The sequence below is a fragment of the Chlamydotis macqueenii genome, chromosome 1, assembly GCF_036417535.1.
Source record: "Chlamydotis macqueenii isolate bChlMac1 chromosome 1, bChlMac1.mat, whole genome shotgun sequence".
Lineage (NCBI taxonomy): Eukaryota > Metazoa > Chordata > Aves > Otidiformes > Otididae > Chlamydotis > Chlamydotis macqueenii.
In genome coordinates this window covers 149,371,489-149,394,629 of record NC_141556.1, presented here as the reverse complement: position 1 = coordinate 149,394,629, position 23,141 = coordinate 149,371,489, and the positions used below count along the sequence as shown (strand labels likewise).

At 40.2% G+C, this 23,141-nt stretch overlaps 1 protein-coding gene across 1 annotated transcript in view; it reads right to left on the bottom strand.

Moving 5' to 3' along the window:
• Window positions 1-20,797, bottom strand: part of LOC104483759 (pinopsin) — a 92,013-nt gene extending 71,216 nt beyond the window's left edge. The window contains exon 1 of the mRNA XM_086740973.1: window positions 20,446-20,797. Within this exon, the coding sequence (XP_086597099.1) occupies window positions 20,446-20,797 (352 nt within the window). The remainder of the gene's footprint in view (window positions 1-20,445) is intronic.
• Window positions 20,798-23,141: the final 2,344 nt, after the last annotated feature.

The window sequence follows — 23,141 nt, the reverse complement described above, 5'->3', positions numbered from 1 at the left end:
AACCTTGTTGATGAAAGGTCTTTCACCTTAACATGGCAGTTAAGACTGGACAAAATCAATATAAGATGCACATCAAGAAATAACCCTATTCCAATATTGTGGTAGATTATCAGCTCCAATGTGTCTATTTGCTAAGAACATCCCTAGCTTTTTAATTTTTTTTTCTTTTATCTCACTCATTTATCAGTTCAATAGCTGAATCCTGGGAAGATACCACTACCATTTGATGCATTACAGCAGATACACAGGCCTAATTCAATTATAGCAGATACACTGGCCTAATTTGTTGGACTGAAACAACATGGTTTCATAACAAAGGGAAAAAACAGGTTTTGTGTTCAGCATTTATTTTGACACTGAGTGGAAGTAAAAAACAGGGGTCAGGTGTGTAACAGTTAGTGAATAAGCTGCCAGCAAAAGCCTGATGATTGCCTTAACACATCTTTCAATAGCACCCAGGACAATATTCTCCATAATTCTTCCAGGTACTGAGGTTAGACTAACAGGTCTGTAGTTTCCTCGGTCCTCCCTCATGCCCTTCTTGTAATCTAGTTTGGATAAAATAGAATACAGCTTCTTACTTTTCATTATGCCTCCTGATCTTTGTATATCAGAGTTTTCTTAATGTCATACACATTTAAGCGCTGTGGCCTTTGCCAGAAATCCTGCAGTTATCTGCCATTCTATTTCACGCCCTATCTATTGCAGTCGTAGGAATTAGTGAGATTCTCGGCTTTAAAACAAAAAGCAATTAAATACTTTAGAATTATGGCTGAAGAAAAGATTTGAATGTAATCTCCATAGTCTTAATAACCAGAAAATAAATTTAAAAAATAATGCAAGTTATAAAAAGAAGAAAATAATTATAATTTTAAAGCTAATCATAATGCTTTATGCCAACATTTCTTTCTTATTTTGCAGTAACATTTACGACTGGGTAGACGGCATATATTTCAAATGAGGAATGTTTTCTAAAATTGCAACAAAATTAAGTTCAGGAATAATAAATCTAAATAGAATTTCTCTTCAACAAATATTTAGGGCCTCAAGCTGGTACCTAGCCAAATAACTCCACAGGACTCAACCACAGTGAGAAATGTGATTTGTTCCCCCTTTGTTTCATGCATATACAGGAACAAAGCTGAGGTTCTCACTCAACAGTACTGAAAGATGACATAAAAATCCACTGCAGATTATAGGAAAAACAATTATTAAAAATTAACCATGGAAATAAGTGACTTCTTTGAGATAAGCTGGGTCTGAGGCATGAGCCTTTTCTACACAGCAATTAGTTGCTGTTAGTAGAGTGCAAGAAATTCAATTTCAAGTCATAAACCATGACAGGCATCCATTTATAGGACCACCATCTAATATATTATCTATTATTTACTTTTAAAGATCTGTACATTTCTTCCTGGCACCACAGCACACAGTGTGGCTCCAGGTGAAGGACACAACAAATCACTGGTTTTGTTCCTGCAAGTCCCACAGAGATGTGTTACATTCTTACATTTGTTTTTGCTGTTTTATACTGCTCACTGTGATGTAGTAAATGGAAAAAAAAACCTGAGAATTCTAGAGATTCAGCCTACATTGGGTAAATGTTTTGAGTATTAACTTATGCATATTTGCCCTCCTGAAGCTCCTGAAGGTCATTATCCTCCATCAGGATTAGAATCCTGGAGCACCATGGTTGCATGATGTAATGTATATCCTGCACTGTATTCTGCTTATCAAAAACCATGCGCACAAAAAGAGCTAGGAGGCATGCAATAGCACCTTCTTTTACAAGACATTAAGGGATCAAAACTAAATCTAAGCTCTCAAAAAAGGCCAAGATGATTTTATCGCACCCAATCTCCATGCAGGCTGATTTTACCCACTTCCATCCCCTCACAGCTTTCATCCACCCACACTCTCACACCCACAAGCACAAAGGTCTATGTTCAAGAGATCTGTCTGGGATCTCTTTTGTGCCACAAAGAGAACAAGGGACTCCGGCTATCACTTTGTCAAACCTCCTTATGGGTACCTCCCTGGCAACAAATTGGGTTTTGGATAGGGCTTTCATACACTTTAGGAGTCCACTGTCATTATGAAGTGATCGACTGCTTATGAATCCTGCCCACATCAACCTTGCCATGTCTCAGGCAAGGCTGCTGCTCTTTGTTTGCACTTCCTCGTGTGGAAAGTACGTCTGCCTGGAACATACTCACCCGCATGGGTACTGTCTCTTTCTTTCATGGTGAGCTACCAGGGAAATAAATGGCAGGTGTGACATGCTCTACCCTTGATGCCATGCTCCTCTTGGTGAGGTACAGGGCTCTCTGCCAAGGAATTCTTGTACTCCGCTCTTATGAGCTGAGAACAGTGTTCTTCATTACCTGCACAGGCCATTCTTCTAACTCTTCTTCTGCGGTTTCTTCTGACCTTTACACCCATTTCCCTTCACACATCGGTTATACCAACCTCAGTGACTCCATGGCAAATCCCTACACTTTCTGACACCACTGCAGCCAGGCTGTGTTAGTTTTGTTTACTAGCCGGGGTGGCTACGGTGACAGCTTCTGCAAGAAGCTGCTAGAAGTCACTCCCCCTTTGTTCAGTGGACTCAGCTGGGCCTAGGGCGGACCTGCTGCTGGCCAGGGCTGAGCCAATTGGTATCGGAATGTTCAGTGATAACACCTCTGCAATAACGTATTTAAGAAGGAGAAAAAGAAAAGAAAAAAAAAAAGAAGACGTGAAGAAGCAGAAGCGGGGGCAGAGAGCGGGGGAGGCGTGAGCCTTGTGAGCCTGGTGGCCCTCACCCTCTGGCCTCCCGCCATGTGGCCAACTGGGCCCAACTCAGAGAAGTGAAGAGAGGAGATGTGAAGAGAACCCATTTCTTCCCATTCTCCCCCATTCCCTCGGAGGGTGGGAGGAGTGAGTGAGAGACTGCATAGCTTGGTCCCGACCAAGGCTAAACTACAACACAGACCAAACCCACCTGCCGACACCAGGCCAAGGCAAGACCTGGCTGTGAGGCTGGCGCAAGGCAGGGAACCAGAGTCCACCTGGCCATGCTGCTGCTGCAACCCACAGCGTGATGGACCCAGCTGAGCAACCCCAAGCACGCATCAGACCATCTACCCGCCACATACAAAATGCAGGGAGGAAATCAAAGAGGCAGTAAATGTTGGAGTTCCCACATGCCCTCTACAGACCCTATGCTAACCCCAGAGGGACCTGCCAGCAGCAGAGGTTAACCAACTCCAGCAACTCCAGCCACCACCACTTAAATATGTTGCTGAAGGAAGAGAAAGCAGTGATACTTCATACATTTATAAGACTCTTTACATATATGTGTGTGGGTATGTAATACTTGTTCCTGTGAGGCAGCTTGAACTTAATATCCTAGTAAGAACAATATGCACCTGGAAGTGGAAGAGGAGCATGAACCGGCAGCCAGTGGGCTGGGACTCACCAAAAGGCATCCCTTGCACCACTCCTTTTGAAGCCAGGCCACTATGCAGTGGTGAATAACGAACTCAGAGAGACAGCAAGCAAGAAAGAGCACAGTGCGTTAAGGACATTTACCGGGATGGAAGAAGTGTACCCTTGTCTCCACTTAGAAATGCTGTGTCAGTAAATACCTAATACCAGCAGCATGTAGGTTTCTCAGCAATGTTGTATGTCATAATACAGCTATGTTTCTGTCCCTTTAGTCTCTCAGGTTTCAGGTGCTAAATCTTCTGCTCCATTTGCTAGAGAATATGCTAAAATGCTGTGTAGCACTATGAGACGGAGATAAGATGTAAGAGGAGAAGTTTTTTTTTTGTGACTAAATGCACCCCAAGTTGGGAATATTGGGGAATCCTTTGCTGAGGAAGTCTTCAGGTGTTTCTTCTGGCTGATGTCTTTCATCGTGCTTGCCCAAGGACTTAGTGGTAGACACAGAACAACAGCAGTAATAAACAGCCCTCTTAACATGAAGGTTCTTACTACCCCAATTTTAAGGTTTCAAGTTTAATTCCAAGTTGTGCTACCTAATGGTGTTACATAAATATGTTACTGAGTTATAAAAAACTAGTTTGATCAGTGACCCAGTGTTGTTTCCAAGGGAAATAATTTTCCTGAATTTAAATGAGAGTATTTCTATTAGTTCTCTACAGAAATAAAATACTCCATACATGGAAACAAAACATAAACAATTTAAGCAACATAAAAGACATGACCTTGCCAACATATTTGCACTTCTGTATCTCCTTAGAAGCCCTTCTGAAAACATATCCTAGTATCATCCCTCAGGGACTGTGCATGAAATACAGTTTACAAGTCTAGTATTCACAAGAGAGCTTTGGAAGCAGCAAGAGATAAAAAGCAACAAGCTCTCTGTCTAATGGTAGCTTAATCTTCAGGTGAAATTTTGTCTGGGCCAAAATACCTTACTTAACACCTGCCACAGCATCAGAAACTTTATGAGAGTGCACAGGGAGCAATCTGTTATATCATCAGCTTTGATTCCACTTTTTATGTACTAGCTAACATTAATACTATTAAGGAAAACTACTAGGCTCTGCTTACCTTAAAGTCAAAGCATTTCTTCCACAAAAATACAGTAATTTCCACCACAGCAGTTACTACCATCAGAGACTTTCTCGAAGGTGAGGAGGTAAGAATACTATAATGATAAAAGAAGAAACTTTCAAAAGCTGTCTCACTGGGCAGAACAGGGGGAGCATTTCTATGATTTCTTCACTTGATCACTAACCTCCTCACAGAATATGTGGTTTAAAAAAAAAAAAAAAGAAACTACTTAGGCACAGCATCATGGGGGAAGAAAGAACAGAACTTATTAATTGTTAAAAAAAAAATAATCCACTTTGCTTTTGCGCTCCAAGTCTTATAACGCACACTTCTCTCCTACCGTCAACCCTCTCTCATATAGAGTCTCCAGTGAGGTTCTGCAGGTTATATCTCCTCTTCTTAGGACGAGAGGTAATGGTTTTAAAATAGAGGGGGGTAGATTTAGATTAGAAATTAGGAAAAAATTTTTTACGATGCGAGTTATAGAACACTGGAACAGGTTGCCCAGAAAGGTGGTGGAGGCCCCATCTCTGGAAACGTTCAAGGCCAGGCTGGATGAGGCTCTGAGCAACCTGATCTAGTTGGAGATGTCCCTGCTCCTTGCAGGGGGGTTGGACTAGATGACCTTTGAAGGTCCCTTCCAACCCTAACCATTCTATGATTCTTGCGTGACATTGGAATTGCCACAAGTGGCAATGAGAATGCTGATCAGACTGCACAATCTGAGAGAGGCAACCCAGAATGAAACAAACTCAGCTAAACTAACAGAAGTTAAGTGAGTTAAGTTAACAGCTTCCACAGCCGCTGGGGCTAGTGGGAAAATAGCACCAAATGAGCAAATCTGAGAAAGAAAGAAGTATGAGATTGTGAACATGGAATTTCACAAAATATTTTTTATCAGGGTTTTGGGGTTGTGGGTTTTTTTTTTTCATTTTTTTTGAGACGACAAGCAGAAATGAATATTCAGAAGGGATGTAAACAGGTCTGCAGAGTGTCAGACATAGGAGGCTGCTGTTCCTTCCTCGCTAGTCCCCAGGATATTATCCACTTTTCCCTTTTCCCTCACAAACAAAAAAGAGATACATATTTTATAGGCCAAAATCCAGCTGCCAACAGATTTTGGCAGAAGATCCCAAACACTTCCATAGTAAAAAAGAAAGCCTGCTGAACCTAGCAGACTTTACAGAGTTAAGATTAGTAGACTCAGAGCAAACACTGGCCTTGGTGGACAACCAATCAATCAGTACTAGCCTAACTTGCTTGAACTTTACAGCTCAGTATCTACACTTCAGCAAATAAACAAATCACAATAAATAGTTTCATGACACAGCAAAATCACAATGTGAATATAACAACTCCGGATAAGTTCAGTGCTAACAAACGATACAAAATGCAGAGGAATACATGGATGCCTCAATAACTGGCAGAAGCAGCTGAGAATGGAATGTGCTTCCAAAACACTATTGGCTGTATTTGGATATGACTATTAAATATCTATATAATAAAACCAAATAAACAGTCAAAGAAATCAAATATTCTTGCATTTTGTGACTTTTATTCTAGTCGAACGCTCCCATGTGTTAGTGATCAGATCACCATTTCCTTTTGATTTTTAAGGCATTAAAAGCACTTCTACTGATCTGAAATTTAGAAAATATTTCCCACAATCATTTGTTATACATTAGCAGTCACAAGCAGTTTTTAAATGCTGGCAGTCTAGGCTTTCAAAATACAGGATACTTCAAAGATCAACAATTCACTGTGAATAGAAGTAAATACACCGATCACTATTTATCTAATGCTTCTAATTATTTGTTTTATTTTGCTTAGATGACTTCTAGTTGTGAGTCCATCAGAGCAGATAATCATTGCTTCCTCTAAAGAATTCTCTTCCCGCTTAACTCTAATGGGAGTCACAGTTTAACTCAGCACTTGAAAGAAATCACTTCGAAATTACTGTTGCATCCAAGCCTACTGGGACATACCTGACAGCAAACATAACCAGTCCTGTTCAGTAAATTTTTTCTGCTCTTTTCTCAACAGTCATTTCTCCATTTTGTCCTTTGTATGACACACCTTTCCTTTTGTGTTGACATACCTTTCATTCTGTGTTTGGTAATATCTTCAGTATGGACAGTATGTATTACTTTTAATGGTAAAGAATTATTGAGTTTTTTCCTTCTTTTCCCTCTTGGTGAATTTTTAAATGTGTATGTGTTGTGCTTTAAGGGTGATCATAATTCTTAGCCGTATCTTGTGACTTCATATGCATCACTGAGCAGCACTATGCTTTTCCGCTATGTTATTAATATGCCTGTCCATCAACCAACCAACCAACAACTAACTACTCCTAGTGGCATACATATAGCAAATAATTCCCTTTTGCATCTCAATGATACCAGCACAGTACAAAAAAAAATATTAATTTCAATCTCACTTTCCATACGTTATGCAGGATCCTTTTGCATTCTGGGAAAGCAGGCTAGCACTTGCAAATTCAGCCTCCTACACTGGCTGCCTCCATACCAGTGTATTTATCCAGCCGCCTGAGGGAGCAGAATAAGAAATAGCGTCAGCACTAGATGGAGCTCCTGTACAGCAACAACTCGGGAGAAGTCTTTGGTACTTGTGTGGAAAGCAGGGATGGATGTCCAGTGCTGGCATTGCAGGAGGATGCTCTCAGGGTGGGCAGGTACAGGGCAGCATCCCCATGTCCATGCCCACACTGTCCCGCAAGACCCCCATCTCCTGCCAGGATGGCTCCTTTGCTTTCCAAACGGAGGGAGATCCCCGGGATCTTCCTTCATGCTGAGCACCCACACGGATGTAACACATAGCCTGTAGTGTCAGGCTTTGTCTACATACAGGATAGAGCACCAAGCTAAGAGGTGAAAGTATCGTGTATCATCATCTGCCAGCCAGGGAGCTGAGCTTCCGCCAGAGCACACCTAGCTAACTTCCCTCCTATGAGCCTCTGCTTTTTCATTGAATGCAACTACTAAGTTTTAATAGTAAAGGTATATTTCTAGAGATTTTAAAATAATATTATAATCTGCTTTTGTTGGCAGTTACCATTCCTAGATATAGAACACACTACAAATATTTAGTCTTCTGAGCCAAGTTTCTGTCATAAGGTCTAGTGTCAAATTGGCTTTTATAATAACTAGCTATTAACTGGTCAATAATTAGTCATACCTGATAATACGAATGCAGCATCAAAACATGTAGATGAGTCTTTACACTGCCCTTGAGCTTCTTGTGCAGTTTTACAACCCAACAGCCTCACATGCTACAGAGGTGAGACAAAAACTGGAGGAGAAGGCTGCTCTTATCTCTATCCAAGATGACTTTGCTGGCTAAAGGATGTGCAGTGAGGAGAAGCAGTGTTTTCCACTCCTTAATCCCTCGAGAAGACCTCAGAAGAGGAAGTATTTTGCTACATCCATTAAGAAATGGCTTGTAACTGATGCAGACAGAAATCCTTTACAGTACATTTCATCCAACCAATGAGCCTAATCTGCAACACTGGATATATTGGCAGAAATTACACTAGAGAATGTAGTAGTGGATGGATATATAAGGAGGTACAATGTCTTGGGACAAGCCAGCATGGCTACCATGGAGAGAAGCCATGCCTCACTAATTCATGAGAGGTCCTTGGTAGTGCCAAGCAGACAAGGGTGATACATTTGATAAAGCCTACTTCAATCTCCGAACAGCTCTGACTAGCCCAAAGGCTCTTAAGGATAGTCAGCTGCCTTGCAATAACAGATTAATAATAATAATTGATTAGGGGCAGGAAATAAAGAACAGAAGAAAATAATTACTTTTCTCAGTGGAAACTGTGCCCAGTAAAGTCCCCTATGGATCTGTGCTAAGCCCTGGGTTATTTATCACACTAATAAATGACCTGGAAAAGATGGTAAAAAGTGAAGTTTGCTGATGATACTACGCTGAATAACTCAAAATCCACAAAAGCTGACTGCCAAGTACTGCAGAACAACCGCATGAAACTGAGTCACTGAGCAGACGAAATGCAATACTGATGCAAACTGCCATATGTGGAGAAAAACAGTTCTAGCTTTAAGTACACAGCGATTGTTTCTGACTGACTTATTACTCTGCAAAGAGAGTTATAATAGATAGCTCTATGCAAACCACTTCTACTAAGCAGTAATGCTCAGCAGCATTAGAAAAACAAACATCAGGGATTATTAGAAAAGGAAAATAGAGAAGAGAAAATGTGAAAAGGTGGATGTAGGAAGATTATTTTGTGTTTCTCATAATACAAGAACTGGGTTTTCAAAGGAAATAATCAGCTTGCAGACTCAGAATTAACAACCAGAAGAAGGTACTTTTCTTTGCATAGTACTCAGTTAATAGGTAGAACTCCTTAGCATATTGTTCTGCATACCAAAATTTTGCAGGCTTCCCAAGAGCAAGTGGCTTGGGAGATAAATCCAGGAAGACCTGTTAGACTCAACAGCACTATGTCAGGGATGAAGTCCGTACACCACAAATCACAAGCAGCTGAGCTGACTTACTAGAGAAATATCATTGGATGCTGATAGTTACCCTAACTTTCAGTTTAGCATTTTAGAAGCTTAGCTGGGCAACACATTCTTGAATAGCAAAAACTAAGTATGGATATATACACTCCTTTGCAAGGCACAACTATTATTCAGTTACTGAAATGAGAAGAAGAAACAACTACAGCACAGTAAAAGGCCATTACCTGCTTCTATCTAGTATTAATATTTCTTTCCAAAAGGCCTGAGTGCCCCCAACCCCAGAAAAGATATTAACACTTGTAAAACTCCTACTCATTCTTATCCTCAAATTCCTTGTTAAACACCCCTTGACGCACTAATAGAAAAAAAAAACTGTTAAATGCAGCAAAACCAGATGGTGGTTATGTCTACTGCTCTTATCACAAAGAATATTAAGCTATGGCTTTGTCTTGCCTCATAACCTGCTTTCTACCCATTAGAAAAAGCTCATTTAAATCCTGACTGGCACATTTATCTGCCAGCCCTTCATCCTACTCCTGTGATGCAATCTTTGCCTCTCAGGAGGATAGGAATTAGAAATACACTTCCAGTTTTAAGAAATACACACAATACAACAACCCTTGACATCCTCACGCAGCCGTTGCTGGACCTCAGCCCTGTTGCGCTGCCACACTGTTTCTCTGAAAACTGAGCAGACAGAAAACAGAGCAAAATGTGGCAGTTTGGATAAACTAAGGCAAACTGCTGGGATTTGTTACAAAGACTTGCATGGAGAAGAGCTGTGTCGTGCACCTTAGTCAGTATACAGAACATATACATAATACACACCCACATACCATGTAGATACTCCACCTTTTCATTAAGGGGCAGAATTTGTAACTCCTCATCCCTACAATACTACTTCCTACCCTGTAACTGTTTCTAATCACCGCCTGCCGAACTGACACAGAGGAGGCAGAGGGCTCAGCCACAGGGATGGCCATTAGCCTCCCACACGGTGCTCGCTCTGTCACCAGATGTGGAGGGGAAGGCAGCGCTCCCGACCACCACGCGAGATCCCTGCTCCAGGATACTCTGTCTTGTGCTGCCTGCTGCGCAGCGCACTAGCAGCTTGCATAATTTCATTCAGGTGATTAAACCCATCAGTGTAAAGAGGTCCCCCGGTAACTTCATAAACAGCCTGAACACAGAGCAGAAATTACCCACAAACTAAATTTGGCGAACAATAACGCTTCAGAGTGCATACGCACATAAGAATTAAGTCTAATCCAGACCCAACTGTATTCATCCATTGTGTGTTCTAAAATTTTCATAAGAACAAGTTAAAGGGGATTATCTATGTTTTTGTAAAATTCAAACCGTTTCTTAGCTCAAAGCAAATCTTGCCAGATGTTAGTACTGAAATAGCACACTGTCTCAGAGTATCTCACTTAGACATCAAGCAATAAAATGCCACATACCTGAATTAACTAATGGTTTTAAACCTTAGAAATTGTTAGAGTACTAATATAAACAAAGTTTTACATTGCTGTTGTTTTTTAAAGATGATCAAACTATTCCTCATGAAGAATTTTCAAAATCAAGTCTGCTTTTTTTCTACTCTTTTTTTTTTTCTGATAGTTACTTGGTCCTGAACAAATTTCCATTGTTTTAAATCCCCACAAAAATAATTCAGCATAAAACAGTTTCCATGTATTGACTCATCTGAAGCCTGTTCACTTTGATGCCTTCTTCCCGTAGTTATCTACTATTTCTGCTCTGGATTGTGTTAGTGAAACCAATAGAAACAAAAGAACAACAGAAAAAAAAAAAGAAATTGAATAGAAAAACAACACTAGAAAATTAGCACATAGTGAACATCTGCCTCTAATAAAACACTGTGAAATATATGTAAAGATTTACAGCTTACCTCAGTGAGTCACTAGCCTTCTGCATTGTGGCTGCTATACCTTCATAACAAACAGGAGAATTTTATATCTGGCCACAGGATGAGATTGTACTTCCACCATTCTGGCATCTGTCTGTGAAATGGGTTTAAGAAACCACAAACAGGAGAACCAACAGAATTTTGCCACATTTTGGGAAGAGTTGTTGGCTGAAATTGCCCAGAGCAATTGAGCCTGATGCTGGTAGCTGGCATGAGAGACCTGCAGCTGAAGCATATGAGGTCTGGCACTGTTAAAACACAGTAGTTTTAAAGATGGTGCCCAGTAGACCCTGATTAGAGGCATTACTGTCTGGACCACTGAGAGCTGAGACGGGAGTTGAGCAGCCCAAGGGAACCTGAGGCTTCACCCTTGTAGAGGATGAACGCTTGCTCATCTGCCTCCCCTGGTCCACACTGGGCCACCACAGCACAGGGAGAGAGAGGGGTAACCAGGTCCCAAACCACTCAGGAGTCACAGCACTGGGACACTTCACAGAAAACTAACGGTGGGATGTCAGGGGAAGGAAGCAGCTACCTGGAGTAGCGCTCCCTTGCATTTGCTCTCCGCAGATATTCAATGTTCATCCTGCCTGTACCAGTTATGGAAAAATTTACAGCAGCCAGAGGTCATTTTGACTTAGTATTAGGAAAAAAAAAAAAAAAAGGCAAAAAACAACAAAACCAAACCCACAAACTTTCCAGTAACAGGAGGCATTGGATTACTTAAGTAGTGAATCACGTTAACTGTAAAACCAACAGAAACAGTAAGTGGTCTGCTAATCAACAGAGGTTCTAGTTTATTAACTTATTAGACATTTACTGAATCTCTGGTTTCGGAAACAGTTTCTCAGCTAGTGTTGATACCTAGAAAAATACAAATGTAAACAGGACAGCTCCAGCTTTCGAAGAAACTTATTTTTCCATGCCAGTACACTCTTTTAAGGAACCACTGCAGATTATTTTCTCATCTTAATAGACACTTCTAATCAGAAAAGTGGCAGACACTCTAACAGAAAAAAAAATTAAAACAAAAAAAACTCTAGTGATTACTTGAAGTGTGAAGTATTGGCCAAGGCTGATAAAAAGGCAGAAAAATGAAATTGCTTATTATTATCTACTATTGTGTCATTATTTGAAACTATGCCAATCCCTTTTATCACTGAAAAGCCTGTAATTATTCATTTGCTTACTAGACTGGAAGATGCAGCATTTTGCTAAAATGCTTCCTAAAAAGAAATGGACATAGAAAATGAATACCAACAGTTAAGAAAAAGCCAATAGCTATATAACTTGGATTTGCATAGCTGGAGATGATAATATCCTCTCTCTCACATACTTCAGGGACTACAAGGGAAGTTCAAAAATTTTCCCAAAAATTGTCAAATTCTGTTCAGGTATGTCAGCACACAGATGGTCTTAAGAGTTACTAGAGATTATTAAACACATAGTTAAATAGAATGTGATCTAATAGCCTTTCACAAGCAAAGTCCATTGCTCTCTAATATACATTTTTGGACTGAACATAGTTTATTTATTGGGCTCTAGTTTATTTCATTTTACTCACTGAGGGACCAGAAAGCCAGCTACATTTTAATAACATATTTCTTCAGATCTATGTGGCCTGACTATAGGCACAGCTGGTTTCTGCTTTTTCCTAAAGTAATAGAAAAACCGACATCAGGCACAGCATCGGCATGCTGTGACCCAGGATTAGGGAAAAGGGCCTGCAAATGCATATGATTAAACTTAACTCTGAGAGAAATGCTGTTCCATCATCTCAAACACAGCTTACTGCCATGACCTTTTAGACTCAGTTCACTGCCGGGATAATGCTGCAAGAAATCTGATGTGGTCTTTGCCTTTAAGCTCTGATTCCATGTCTCTACGTAAAGTGATGTTCTTTGCGTGCTTCCTTGCATAAAATCCTTAGCATTCTGCAACACATGCCCAAAATACAGAACAACGTCCCAGAACCAAAAATATGCAACTGAACTGCAAGCATGGCTGCTCAGTAAAGAAGCACCAAACATTGGCAGAAATTTGTAGTCACTTGCACGCACATGGAAACAGACTTTGGGCATGGGCAGAACATTTTTTACAGAACATAAGTTGGCAATACATGAACAGCTAGCTATGCACAAAAAAATGCCAACGAGGCTATCAATTTCCTTACAGAATTCTTCAGTCCTTCTGTCCCTCTTTCCAGGGACAGTGCACAGGCTGCTGTCCATGCTTTACTGTTGATATCTCTGCATGTTTTTTACTGTTTTCTTTTGGTCAGGCAGTAGAAAAACAGACTCTAGATTATCATACAACAAAACACAGCAGAAAACATTAAGGATGGCAGACAAGGGAAAATAGGATGACTCAACCTACATGTGGCTTGGTGATGCACGCCAAGGCCACCTGGGGATCAGCAAGCTATTCAGAGCACACTCCAGCTCCTGTTTGAGCCACATTCTTATCCTAAACCGGTGTTAAAGAACATACCAGAGGGAAGTCTCTGACTTCAGAAATAAGGTTCAAAGTACAATATTAGGTCTTTCATTTCCACTATCTCTGCATGGCATGATCCCTTCTTTATCAGGTTTTCCAAAAAGTTGCTCAAGCTTACTCCCAGCTTCAAGCACTTAAATTGAACACAGAAGCCCAATATTTGTGCTCTACAAATTAGCTGTAGGAAGTGCAGACAGCATTTTCCCTACATGATGAATGTGTGATCTCAAGCTCTGAAAGAGGACTTGGGCACCTCTTCATGGAAACACAACAAATACTCACTCTTGGACAGCTGTTCCAAGTGATTTCAATATTATACAGCGTTTAATGCCTACAAAAACTAGAGAGAAACCAAAAAATAAACCAAACACCCAGGTATAGGACACAGAAGTGGGAAGAGAATTATAAGTAAAAGTAAGAAAATTACAGAAAGTCAAAGGGAGCAAAAAGCACCCTGTTTGTGAAAGTCATCTCATGTCTTCAAAGAGGTACAGCCCTGAGCTGGGGCTCCTTCCATAGCCAGTGGAGATCAAGGGGCGCTTGCAAGGCACAGCTCACATCACCCTGAAGAGAACATCTCAAATACGTCAGACAATTTGTATGCTGGCAGTACACACTTGTTTTTCTATTGATTATAAAAGAAGCCTGGGGGATTGGAAAATGTCTGGTTTTAGTTAGAGGATTCCCATCTGTCATGCACAGCTTCAGCATTTCATTTTTCCACGTAAATATGGCCTTTAGAAGTGTATTTAAAAATACACCACTACCTCACTAATTACTTAAAGAATAGCAGACTAACTTCAGTTTCCCTAGAGAGGGGATGCCAAAGAGGAACTCAGATTACATATCTCCTGCATAAGTACTTTTCTATTTCTATTTACTATACAATCTAACACACATTACGTGCTTGAAATTAAGCAGAAAAACTCAGGACAAACCATCAGTTGTAACTCAGTGTTAAGTAAAGCCCTCTAGGTAATGACTAAATTTCTCCTTTTTTGAATAAAGGAACTGTAAGCACCTTTGGCCTACTCCTGTTAGTCAGACCCCTTTCTTTTCCTCCTGTCTTTGAACCAGCAGAGTATTTCTGACACTGAACAACTACCTTGCATGGGTCATGTTCACTGCAGGCATAACAGAATCTACACACTTCAAACAGAGAATATTTGGAGGCCTGATGCAGAACTACATTTTCTTAAGCATTACTTGTGCTTGCTAGCAGCTTTATTTATGGAAATATCACTTTTAATCTCATCCCAAGCCCACTGGAAAAAGAGCTATCCTGTGGGCAGGTGAGGAGCTGCTAAGAGCCGTTTTGCACTGTGAGGCGAGTGCTTGCTGCATCAGGGCTCAGAAAACTTCAGGCTTGAGCTCTTGTAGGATCAAGCCAAGGGAGATTATGTCTTTACTCCATGAAATAAATGTATCTTCTCACAGAAGAGCCATTCATTTCACCTGAGGACTCAACCGCATCTCGTAAGCAGAGCATTTTCACTATGTTAGAAGTCTACACTATAAATGTAAGTACCTAAGTTTAGCGCAGTTAATCTAAACCACTGCACATAAAATCAAGGTAAAAGATCAAGAAGATTATTTAGTTAAGGTCACAAGGCAGCTGAACTTTAAAACAAAACCATGAGCAGCTCCATTTCTCATTCAGTCTGTTCTCTGGCAGTTTACAAGGTAATAAATCAATAACTGCTTTAATGTGACCAAAAAGATTATCTACCCATATAGTTGAGTACTATGAGGTTTCTGAAAATATCAGTTTCGAAGTCCCCACTTAGATAGGTCTAGATAGGTTTATCAATGGACATAAAGATATCTACACATGCCTTACTTCAGTCAGAACAGGTTTAAGAATGTAGCCCTCTCCTGCATCCAGGACAGACACGATGCTGTGCTGGAAGACACAGCCTCAAATCACACAGCTTCCACATGGCACAGGTATCTCTGTGTCATCTTGCACAGTGATGTTCACTTACACAACCCTAATCTGAAATCATTGTTTAAAATGAAACATTGGTATCATTTTCTCAGGTAAATGCCAGGTATTTTAGCTACCATGAAGGCCGAGGAAGAGAAAACAACCAGCAGACACCTGAAAACAGGAGCTAATAGTTCAACAGTCACAAAAACACCCTTGCTAGTGATGTGCCTTGAAACTTTTCCAGCATTAGAATCTAGTGCTGCATTTCCTGAGTCAGAGAAAGCTTCATCTTTCCCATATGCATTAATATATTTAATATTTAATCCTGATATGGCATGGCATAAAGTAGCAATTCTGAAAATGAACTCCAGAAGTCATCTGAGCCCTAATTCTGCCTGTCCTACACATCTGGGAAGTCTACATGAGTCCAAGTATCTTGAGAAAAGATTAAATGTTTATGAAAGTTTTCATCTGTTCAGAGATTTGAAGTGTTTAATAAGGCACTGGAGAGATTACGTGTGAGATGGTCAAAGCTGCACGACAGACTTCATCTTAGGATGGCATATCACTTCGTGTATATACGGGAGTGTGTTACTAAATAATGTATTTTTCCTAAATTAAAATCTAATGCTTAATCATTTAATAATATATTTAACAGTTCTTATTTCAGCTCGCTTGCAAAGTTTACTCAGAGTTCAGCTGGGAAAATGTGTCCTGTCCTGTGTCCCTTTGCATGTTTGCATAAATGTATAACCATGAGCCTGTCAAGCCGCAGCTAAGGGGTGGGTAATGGGAGCAAATTTAGCAAATCCATCTATTTCCCCAACTCTGCGACATGTGCAGTTTCCACTGCAGTGACCTACTTGAGAGCTGCAAACACGCACAAGCACCATGATGAAATCATCTATGCTGGGAACAGCCCATGCTGTTCCTCCTCTAGCTCCATCCCTAATGCTTCCCCAGATCAAGACCCAACAGCTTTTACGCTTCCATAGCAGGTCTCATGATATTTAAAGTTCTCCTCAAAATCCCCATGACATGCTTATTGATCAGCAACTGCACTTCCCATTAGCTCCTAAAACTTCTCCTTTCTGTGAATGGTTTGAAATCACAAAGCAGACATGTGGAAAGCAGTAAGTAAATAAACCAAAAAACCTACACTTTGTCCATATCTTTTTACATTGTGCCCATAGCAACCCCCTGGTGTTGCCAGGGTCACGGTTTTTAAGTGCCTGGGGTAGACAATGGATTGCCCAGTAAAGAACTCACTGCTCGATTCCGCAGTAAGCGACATCCATGTACGTTGCACTGTAGATATTGCTGGGAGGAGAATAAATCTGCTTTCCGAATTGCCTCCCAGGGCAAGTTACATTATTTTTAAAAAGGTAAGACACTTCAGAGAAAAAAAGAGTGATCTCTCACCTTGCCTTTACATTTGAAACAAATCTCAGCTTCCTACTTTCACTGGCTCAGGTTTCATTGGGGGGGGTGTCTCAATTTGGTTTTAAATAGGAGGAAGGAGGCTTTCATAGCATCACAAACCAAAGTGAGATAGGAAGAAAATAACCATGAAAATACAGTCCTTCTCAGAAGCCTTTTAAGAATTAATTGCATTTTAAAATATTCTAATAGTTTGAAGTTGGCTGAGGTGTGTTTTACATATCATCAAATATTCGCCAAGTCACAAAGACTGTCCACTCAAAATTTCTTCATAATTTAGGAAAATACTGCAGTTTTTGAAAAAGTACATACTTTCATTTTGTACAAGAGAGTGCAATTCTACTGAAGCCAGAGAACTTAGTGTAACATCATCCAAAATCCTGGCCCTATACTGAGGTTCATCCTAGTAGGATAGGATCTATCCCGTGAGAAAAAGAAGGAACAGATCAGAATATTGAAGTGTTTATTCTTACAAAGCTTGATGTTGAACTTCAGTCCTTCTTAATTACCTTTCCTACTACACCTCTGTTCTGGACCCCACACATTACGACCTTGATGGGCCCTTGATGGCCCAAAATCAGACATGAGGCACAAAGGAGAGTAAGCTAATTTTTAGCAAATAGAAAGTATATAGTTTTTTTAAGAATACCTAAGGGATTGCAAGAAAGTGTAAATAACACAAAGAAATGTTCTCCTCCTAGCCTCTACAGGTTTGCCATTTCTGTGTTCTTACATGCCTCTTTTATTCCATAGCCTCATCTTGTATTTTGTAGTCTTTGTGGTTTTTGCATTTATGTTTGTAAATCTAATCAGCTTCGCCACTCACAAGGTAGTCACAGTGATCAGGCCAAAGGCTATGACCTAAACTGGACTACTTGGGTGTCAAAAATCCTCTTGCTGACAAAATCTTCCTTATGCTCAGTAACTACACTGCATCGATCAGTGAGGTCTTAAGCCACCAGCTTATGACACAGGATGTAGTTGATTTTCTGCCTCTTGAGTTTCTGAATCACTTTGATAGGTATTATATAATTTTTCCAAAGTCCACAGAAAACAAGAAAAATAATCCTACAATGGATAAGATGCTATTTGTTTTTTTTTTTCTTTTAGCAATAACACCTGCAAGTCTCAATAAAAAGCTCACAATTGTCTCATGTCACTTCCCAATTGCCATAAAAAATTAACCATTCCATTCAACAGATCCTTGTTCAGTCTGTGATGCTTACAGCACACACTGGATGCAAAAAAAAAAAAAAAAATAATTGTAAACCCAAGCATTTTGTTTTAAGGTGCTATAAGACCTGGAAAAGCCATCAACACACTGCACACCTACAGCAGCTCTTTTTTAGCACACTTTGGAGTACAAAAATTCCCAAAAATGGATGAATAACGGTATTCATCAGCAGATAGAATCTGTCCATAGAGACACATAAATGTTAAGCAACCTGCTACTATTTGCTTTCACTCATGTTGTTTTCCAGTGAACATTTTTTTAATTATAACTCTGCAAGAAAACTTCTTCAGTATGCCCTTTACACGCACTAGTGAAAGAAAAAATGTTGTGAGTGCTGCAAGACTTGGAGAAAAAAAATTAACACTGTCACAAGAAGTTTCCATCCACACAGTTCGATAACGACCTGCATTTAGGCTGCCTCAGCTGCCCAGGACACCCTGCCGACAGCACCAACGCCACTCAGAAGAACTGAGGTCACTTTGTCATGCTGGGTTTTGTGGGTTTGTTTGTTTGCTTGTTCCTTGATGATCAAATCAATTTTAAGAATTACACCAGCAACTATCACATGAACACAGGTATCACTGTAGCACAGAAATCTGCTCTCCTGCCATCCAGCTGTTTTACACAGAAGATCTGACTTAGAAGAACTATTCCATAAGCAAATCACCCCAGGAGAAACGAACCCATTTGCTGGTTTAATTCCACAGTTACTGGGATGGTAACAGGTATCCTGACAGAAGCCATCAGGCTCAAAAGGCACTTTCAACATACTTTTTTCTAATCCCTCAAACACATACTTTCTTTTCCCTCTCCCTTCAAATGTTATTTTCCCATTCCACCCTTAAATAATAAAAAATACGCTAATTCAAAGGATGGAGAAAAAACAGTTCTAACTTTTTCCTCCCTGAGAAGACTAGCTACTGCAATATTGGAATTCAAAAAGAATTCACAAACATGGAAACAAAATGTGGAAGAAGGCATGTCATTCTGCTCTGCACAGACCAAAACAAAAGCACCCTTCCAAAACAAGCCAAGGTATTGTTGGTAATGGGGTCTATTTTTGGATGGCTGAAATCAATGCTTTTATATTACGCAACACTGCTGACTCCTGAGAGCTCACTTTGGGCAAAGCAGCGGTTTCCCAGGAGAAGCTGCCAGGCTGAGATAGCTGTCATCAGTGGAGCACATATTTGAGGAAGGGAAGGGTACACCACCGGAAACGGCGAGATCTTACAATTCGGACAGAAAAACGTATATTTGGACCCACAGCCTCAGTCTACATCAAGGGCTGCAAGAGCCCTTCTTGGGGCAAAGTGCCTGCACGAAAAGCACCGCAACTCCACGGTGGGAGAGGAGCCAGAGATGCGTTCGGTCCTCTCCTGGTGGCTCGGAGGCGCCAAAGCAAGGATGTACAGCAAGAGGGAGCTATGCGAGGTCCCCTGGTCTGGGTGAGAAAAGGATCATGTCTGGCTGTGCACCCACACGCCAGTTTAGGCTTTAGTGCACCTTTTTTTGAACCCAGGAACAAATGCAGAAAGGGTCAGTGCTTGGTGATGTAATTTTTAAAGCGATGGGCTGCCTTGGAGGGATGAGGGCTGCCCTCTGACTGTGCTTTTTCCTTTATCTTTTTTTTTAACAATTAACAAAATTTTCAGTTAAAACACTTACATCTAGCAATGCAAAAGCTGGTTGCAGGAAAAGTTTTGTCTGGACAGGAGAAGAACGCTGAACACTGTTTTACCACAGCTTTGATGCCCACTTTGACTGGAAATCAACAAATCTGTTCCTATGACTTAATTTGCTATTGAATCTGCAAGCATGTAATTTTAAAATAAAGATTTTGCCTTGGGCGAGAACAGGAAGCATCTAATAATGAAAACTGTCATTATCTGGGACATGAGGGAATTCATGTTATAGATTGATAGGTAATGACAAATGGTAAATGGAGTACTTTCAGGAGGCTTCATTCATGACAGAAGTAGTAGTGACGAGCCTGTAGTTGGCACAGATTTCCCTGAAAAAGAGGGAAATATTATACATGTTCATACACTTAGTCAAACTCCTTCCAGTGGCTTGCCTCTTTCCAGATGCCATTTTTAGTTCTTAAAACCAAGTAATTTTTAAAAATGGGATATGTTAGGAAATATTTATCAGAACTGTGCTACACTTTCATAAACTCTTTTGTTAAAATTTTTTAAACCATGCATTTCACTTGTATTCGACCCTAACAGGGCATACAAAGCATCCTTCTGTTTACCACAGAGCAGCAGTGAGCTCACTGATCAAGCTGCTTCACACACCAGTGTTAAAAATAATAAGAGAATCATCACTGAACTCTTACCAAAGCAAGAATTGACAAAGCCATACCACCTACAACCATGGTCCCCTCCAATCCATTTGCCGTGGATGTTAGATGCAAAACTGAGGGTAGTGCCTGAGATGCACACTAACATGTCGCTGATACTGATGTTCAGGAGGAGCATGTTGACTGGGTTACGGAGGGTTTTAAACTTGCAGAAGAGGATGAGGACAATCAAGTTATTCAAGAAACCAAAAACCAAGATAAATCCAAGAAAAATAGCCACTACTGTGTGCCCATTCCGTGAGAGTCCAGCCCTTGGCTCAACAGGATCTGTAGGTGCACCAAAGCTCAGGTTGTACATCCAAGTGTGGTTCATTTCGGACTCCGACATGGATCAGTGAGGGCAGAGACACCAGGTGCCCTGTGCTGAAGTCCTCCAGTATTTTCCCAGAAGCGTCCCTCCATCACAGGCAAATCATCTCAGAAGTTTTGTGTTCTTCACTCAGCTGAGATACCTATTAGATGGTTGTGCAGGTGTGAAATACAGTATTGCAGCACAGGAGTATTTTCCTGCACTGTGTCCTTCCAGTGGTCAGCTCTGCAGCAAACTCCAGGGCAGCAGAACCAAGCAATAAATCACCTCAAATTCATCTTTATTATTTAAACCCAGGATCATGTCAGATGATCTTTTCTGAGGCTCCGAATGGAAGGTATCTTCAAAAGGTGCTTCAGCATGGTCTCTTCCTTCAGAGTGAATGGGCAGCCCTTCTACCAAAGGGCAGCTATTGCTGTTTCTCCTCACAGTGAGTGTCCTTCTGAAAATAGAGAAGAAAAAAAAATAATAAAAACAAAACAACCTTTTCCATACCAACACCAAAAAGTCAGTACATAATTTGAAAACATTTCCTCCCTTTCTGAACCATAACAAATATTTCTCAGTCTTTTCAGTTTTCTCACTGATTTTCAACAGAAAAATCAGTTAGTTGATGTTTCTTTGGCTGTTCCAAACAGTTTTTCCCTAGTTCACAGTTTAGCATGTAGAAGGCTATTTGCACCTTTCTAGCAAAGTTGCTCAGGTGAGAAAATGCACGGTAAGACATATCTTTTGCGACAGCTTCCCAGAGGAAGAACCGTATGTTCCTCTCCATTAAGTCAATCCACAGCAAGTGAAGCTTCACTCTCAGCTAGAGCTTAATTAAAATGATGAAAATTTCAGAGGAGGAGAAGGAAGTATTTCTTTACCCAGAAAGACTAATTTCAAGCACAGTCCCTGAAGCTCTCATGTGCTTCCAAAGGCTGGCAGAGCTGCGGTATCAATTTCACTTCTCCCACATTTACCGCTGGACAGATGTTCTCCTTCATTATTTATAAAGCAGTCAAACACCCAAAGCTTCACATCCCTCTCCCACCACAGACATGAATTTGTATACCCGCATGCACTCTGTGTGTGCATGTTGTGAAGCAACAGCAGAGTCCTTAATGCGGATGTGTAACTGTTCAGCCAGCCTTCTGCATGGATGCAGGCGAATTCTGCACCGACATTTCTATGAAAATAGAGATTGATATATATAATGTGTGTATATATGTAGGAATTTCCACTCCTTAGTGCAAAATACGTGACACTCATAGCTTGTTGAACTAAAAAAGATGAAAACTTTTCTTTCATGAGTCATGTGCTCCTAGAAGGATAACAGACATTTTAAAACAGAGCATCTTCTACATTACTCCTAACCACCGCTTTTTGGAAATTATCTTGTAGAAAAAGATGTGTTAACCAACTGGAAAATTGAGAGTTCAGAGTTTACTGAAGACACAGGGCTTGTTTGGGTTTTTTTTTCTTTTAACATATCTTTGTGTCATGGTGAATGTTTGTAGCAAATATTTCTTTTTACTATTTCCCTACTTTCACAAACTCACTGTGCTAAGTATGTCTCATTACTGCAGTGATTTTGAACTCTAATGTATACAGTCTGTCTTTACTTTCTCTTCTGACGAGTAAATGATGTACACTTCACAGACCTTCTACTGTTTGGTCATTGCCAATCTGCAACTCTGATGCTTTCTGCTTTTCTCCCCCATTTAGAAGGTACATGGTAATTTAGATTGGTAAGGGTCCCAGGAAGCATATCTAAGATTTGAAATTCTCTTTCTACTATTTAAAAAAAAAAACCCTATCCCCTGTTCAATTCTGGTTGCAGGTTATAGAAAGAAACTAACTAAGACTAACTGTAAATATCCTTTAAATTTACTCATAATTGTGTTTAAAGGAACAGAGTTAAAATTTAGTGGAACAAAATACAAATGAAATAACAACTGATTAAAAATATGATTCTGAGTGTTTCTCAATCATTAATTGTATGATTGAAAAGACAGATAGCTGCACTTTTTTGGTGGGAAAAAAGCATAGTAGCATTTTGATGGAGAGCTTCAGAAGGAAGAATTCACAGGAAAACAAGACGTACAGTGATATAAACTCAATAAGTAATCATTTGTAGATTTTTTTTTTAATAATTCTGCTTACACCCTAGCTTCTGCCAAACTAATCTATTCTTTTTCCATCACTTTGAAGATAGTTTTGTCTAACCTGTTTGCATGTGACAGTTTATTGAGGAATGCAACTAAGGCCAGTCCTATCTGCTCCTCCCTGCCGCAAAGCATATTGCAGAATCTGGCTTCAAAATCTGCAGAGGCTTAAGTCTGATTTACATGTAGATTAATTTCAGTTACAGATGCAA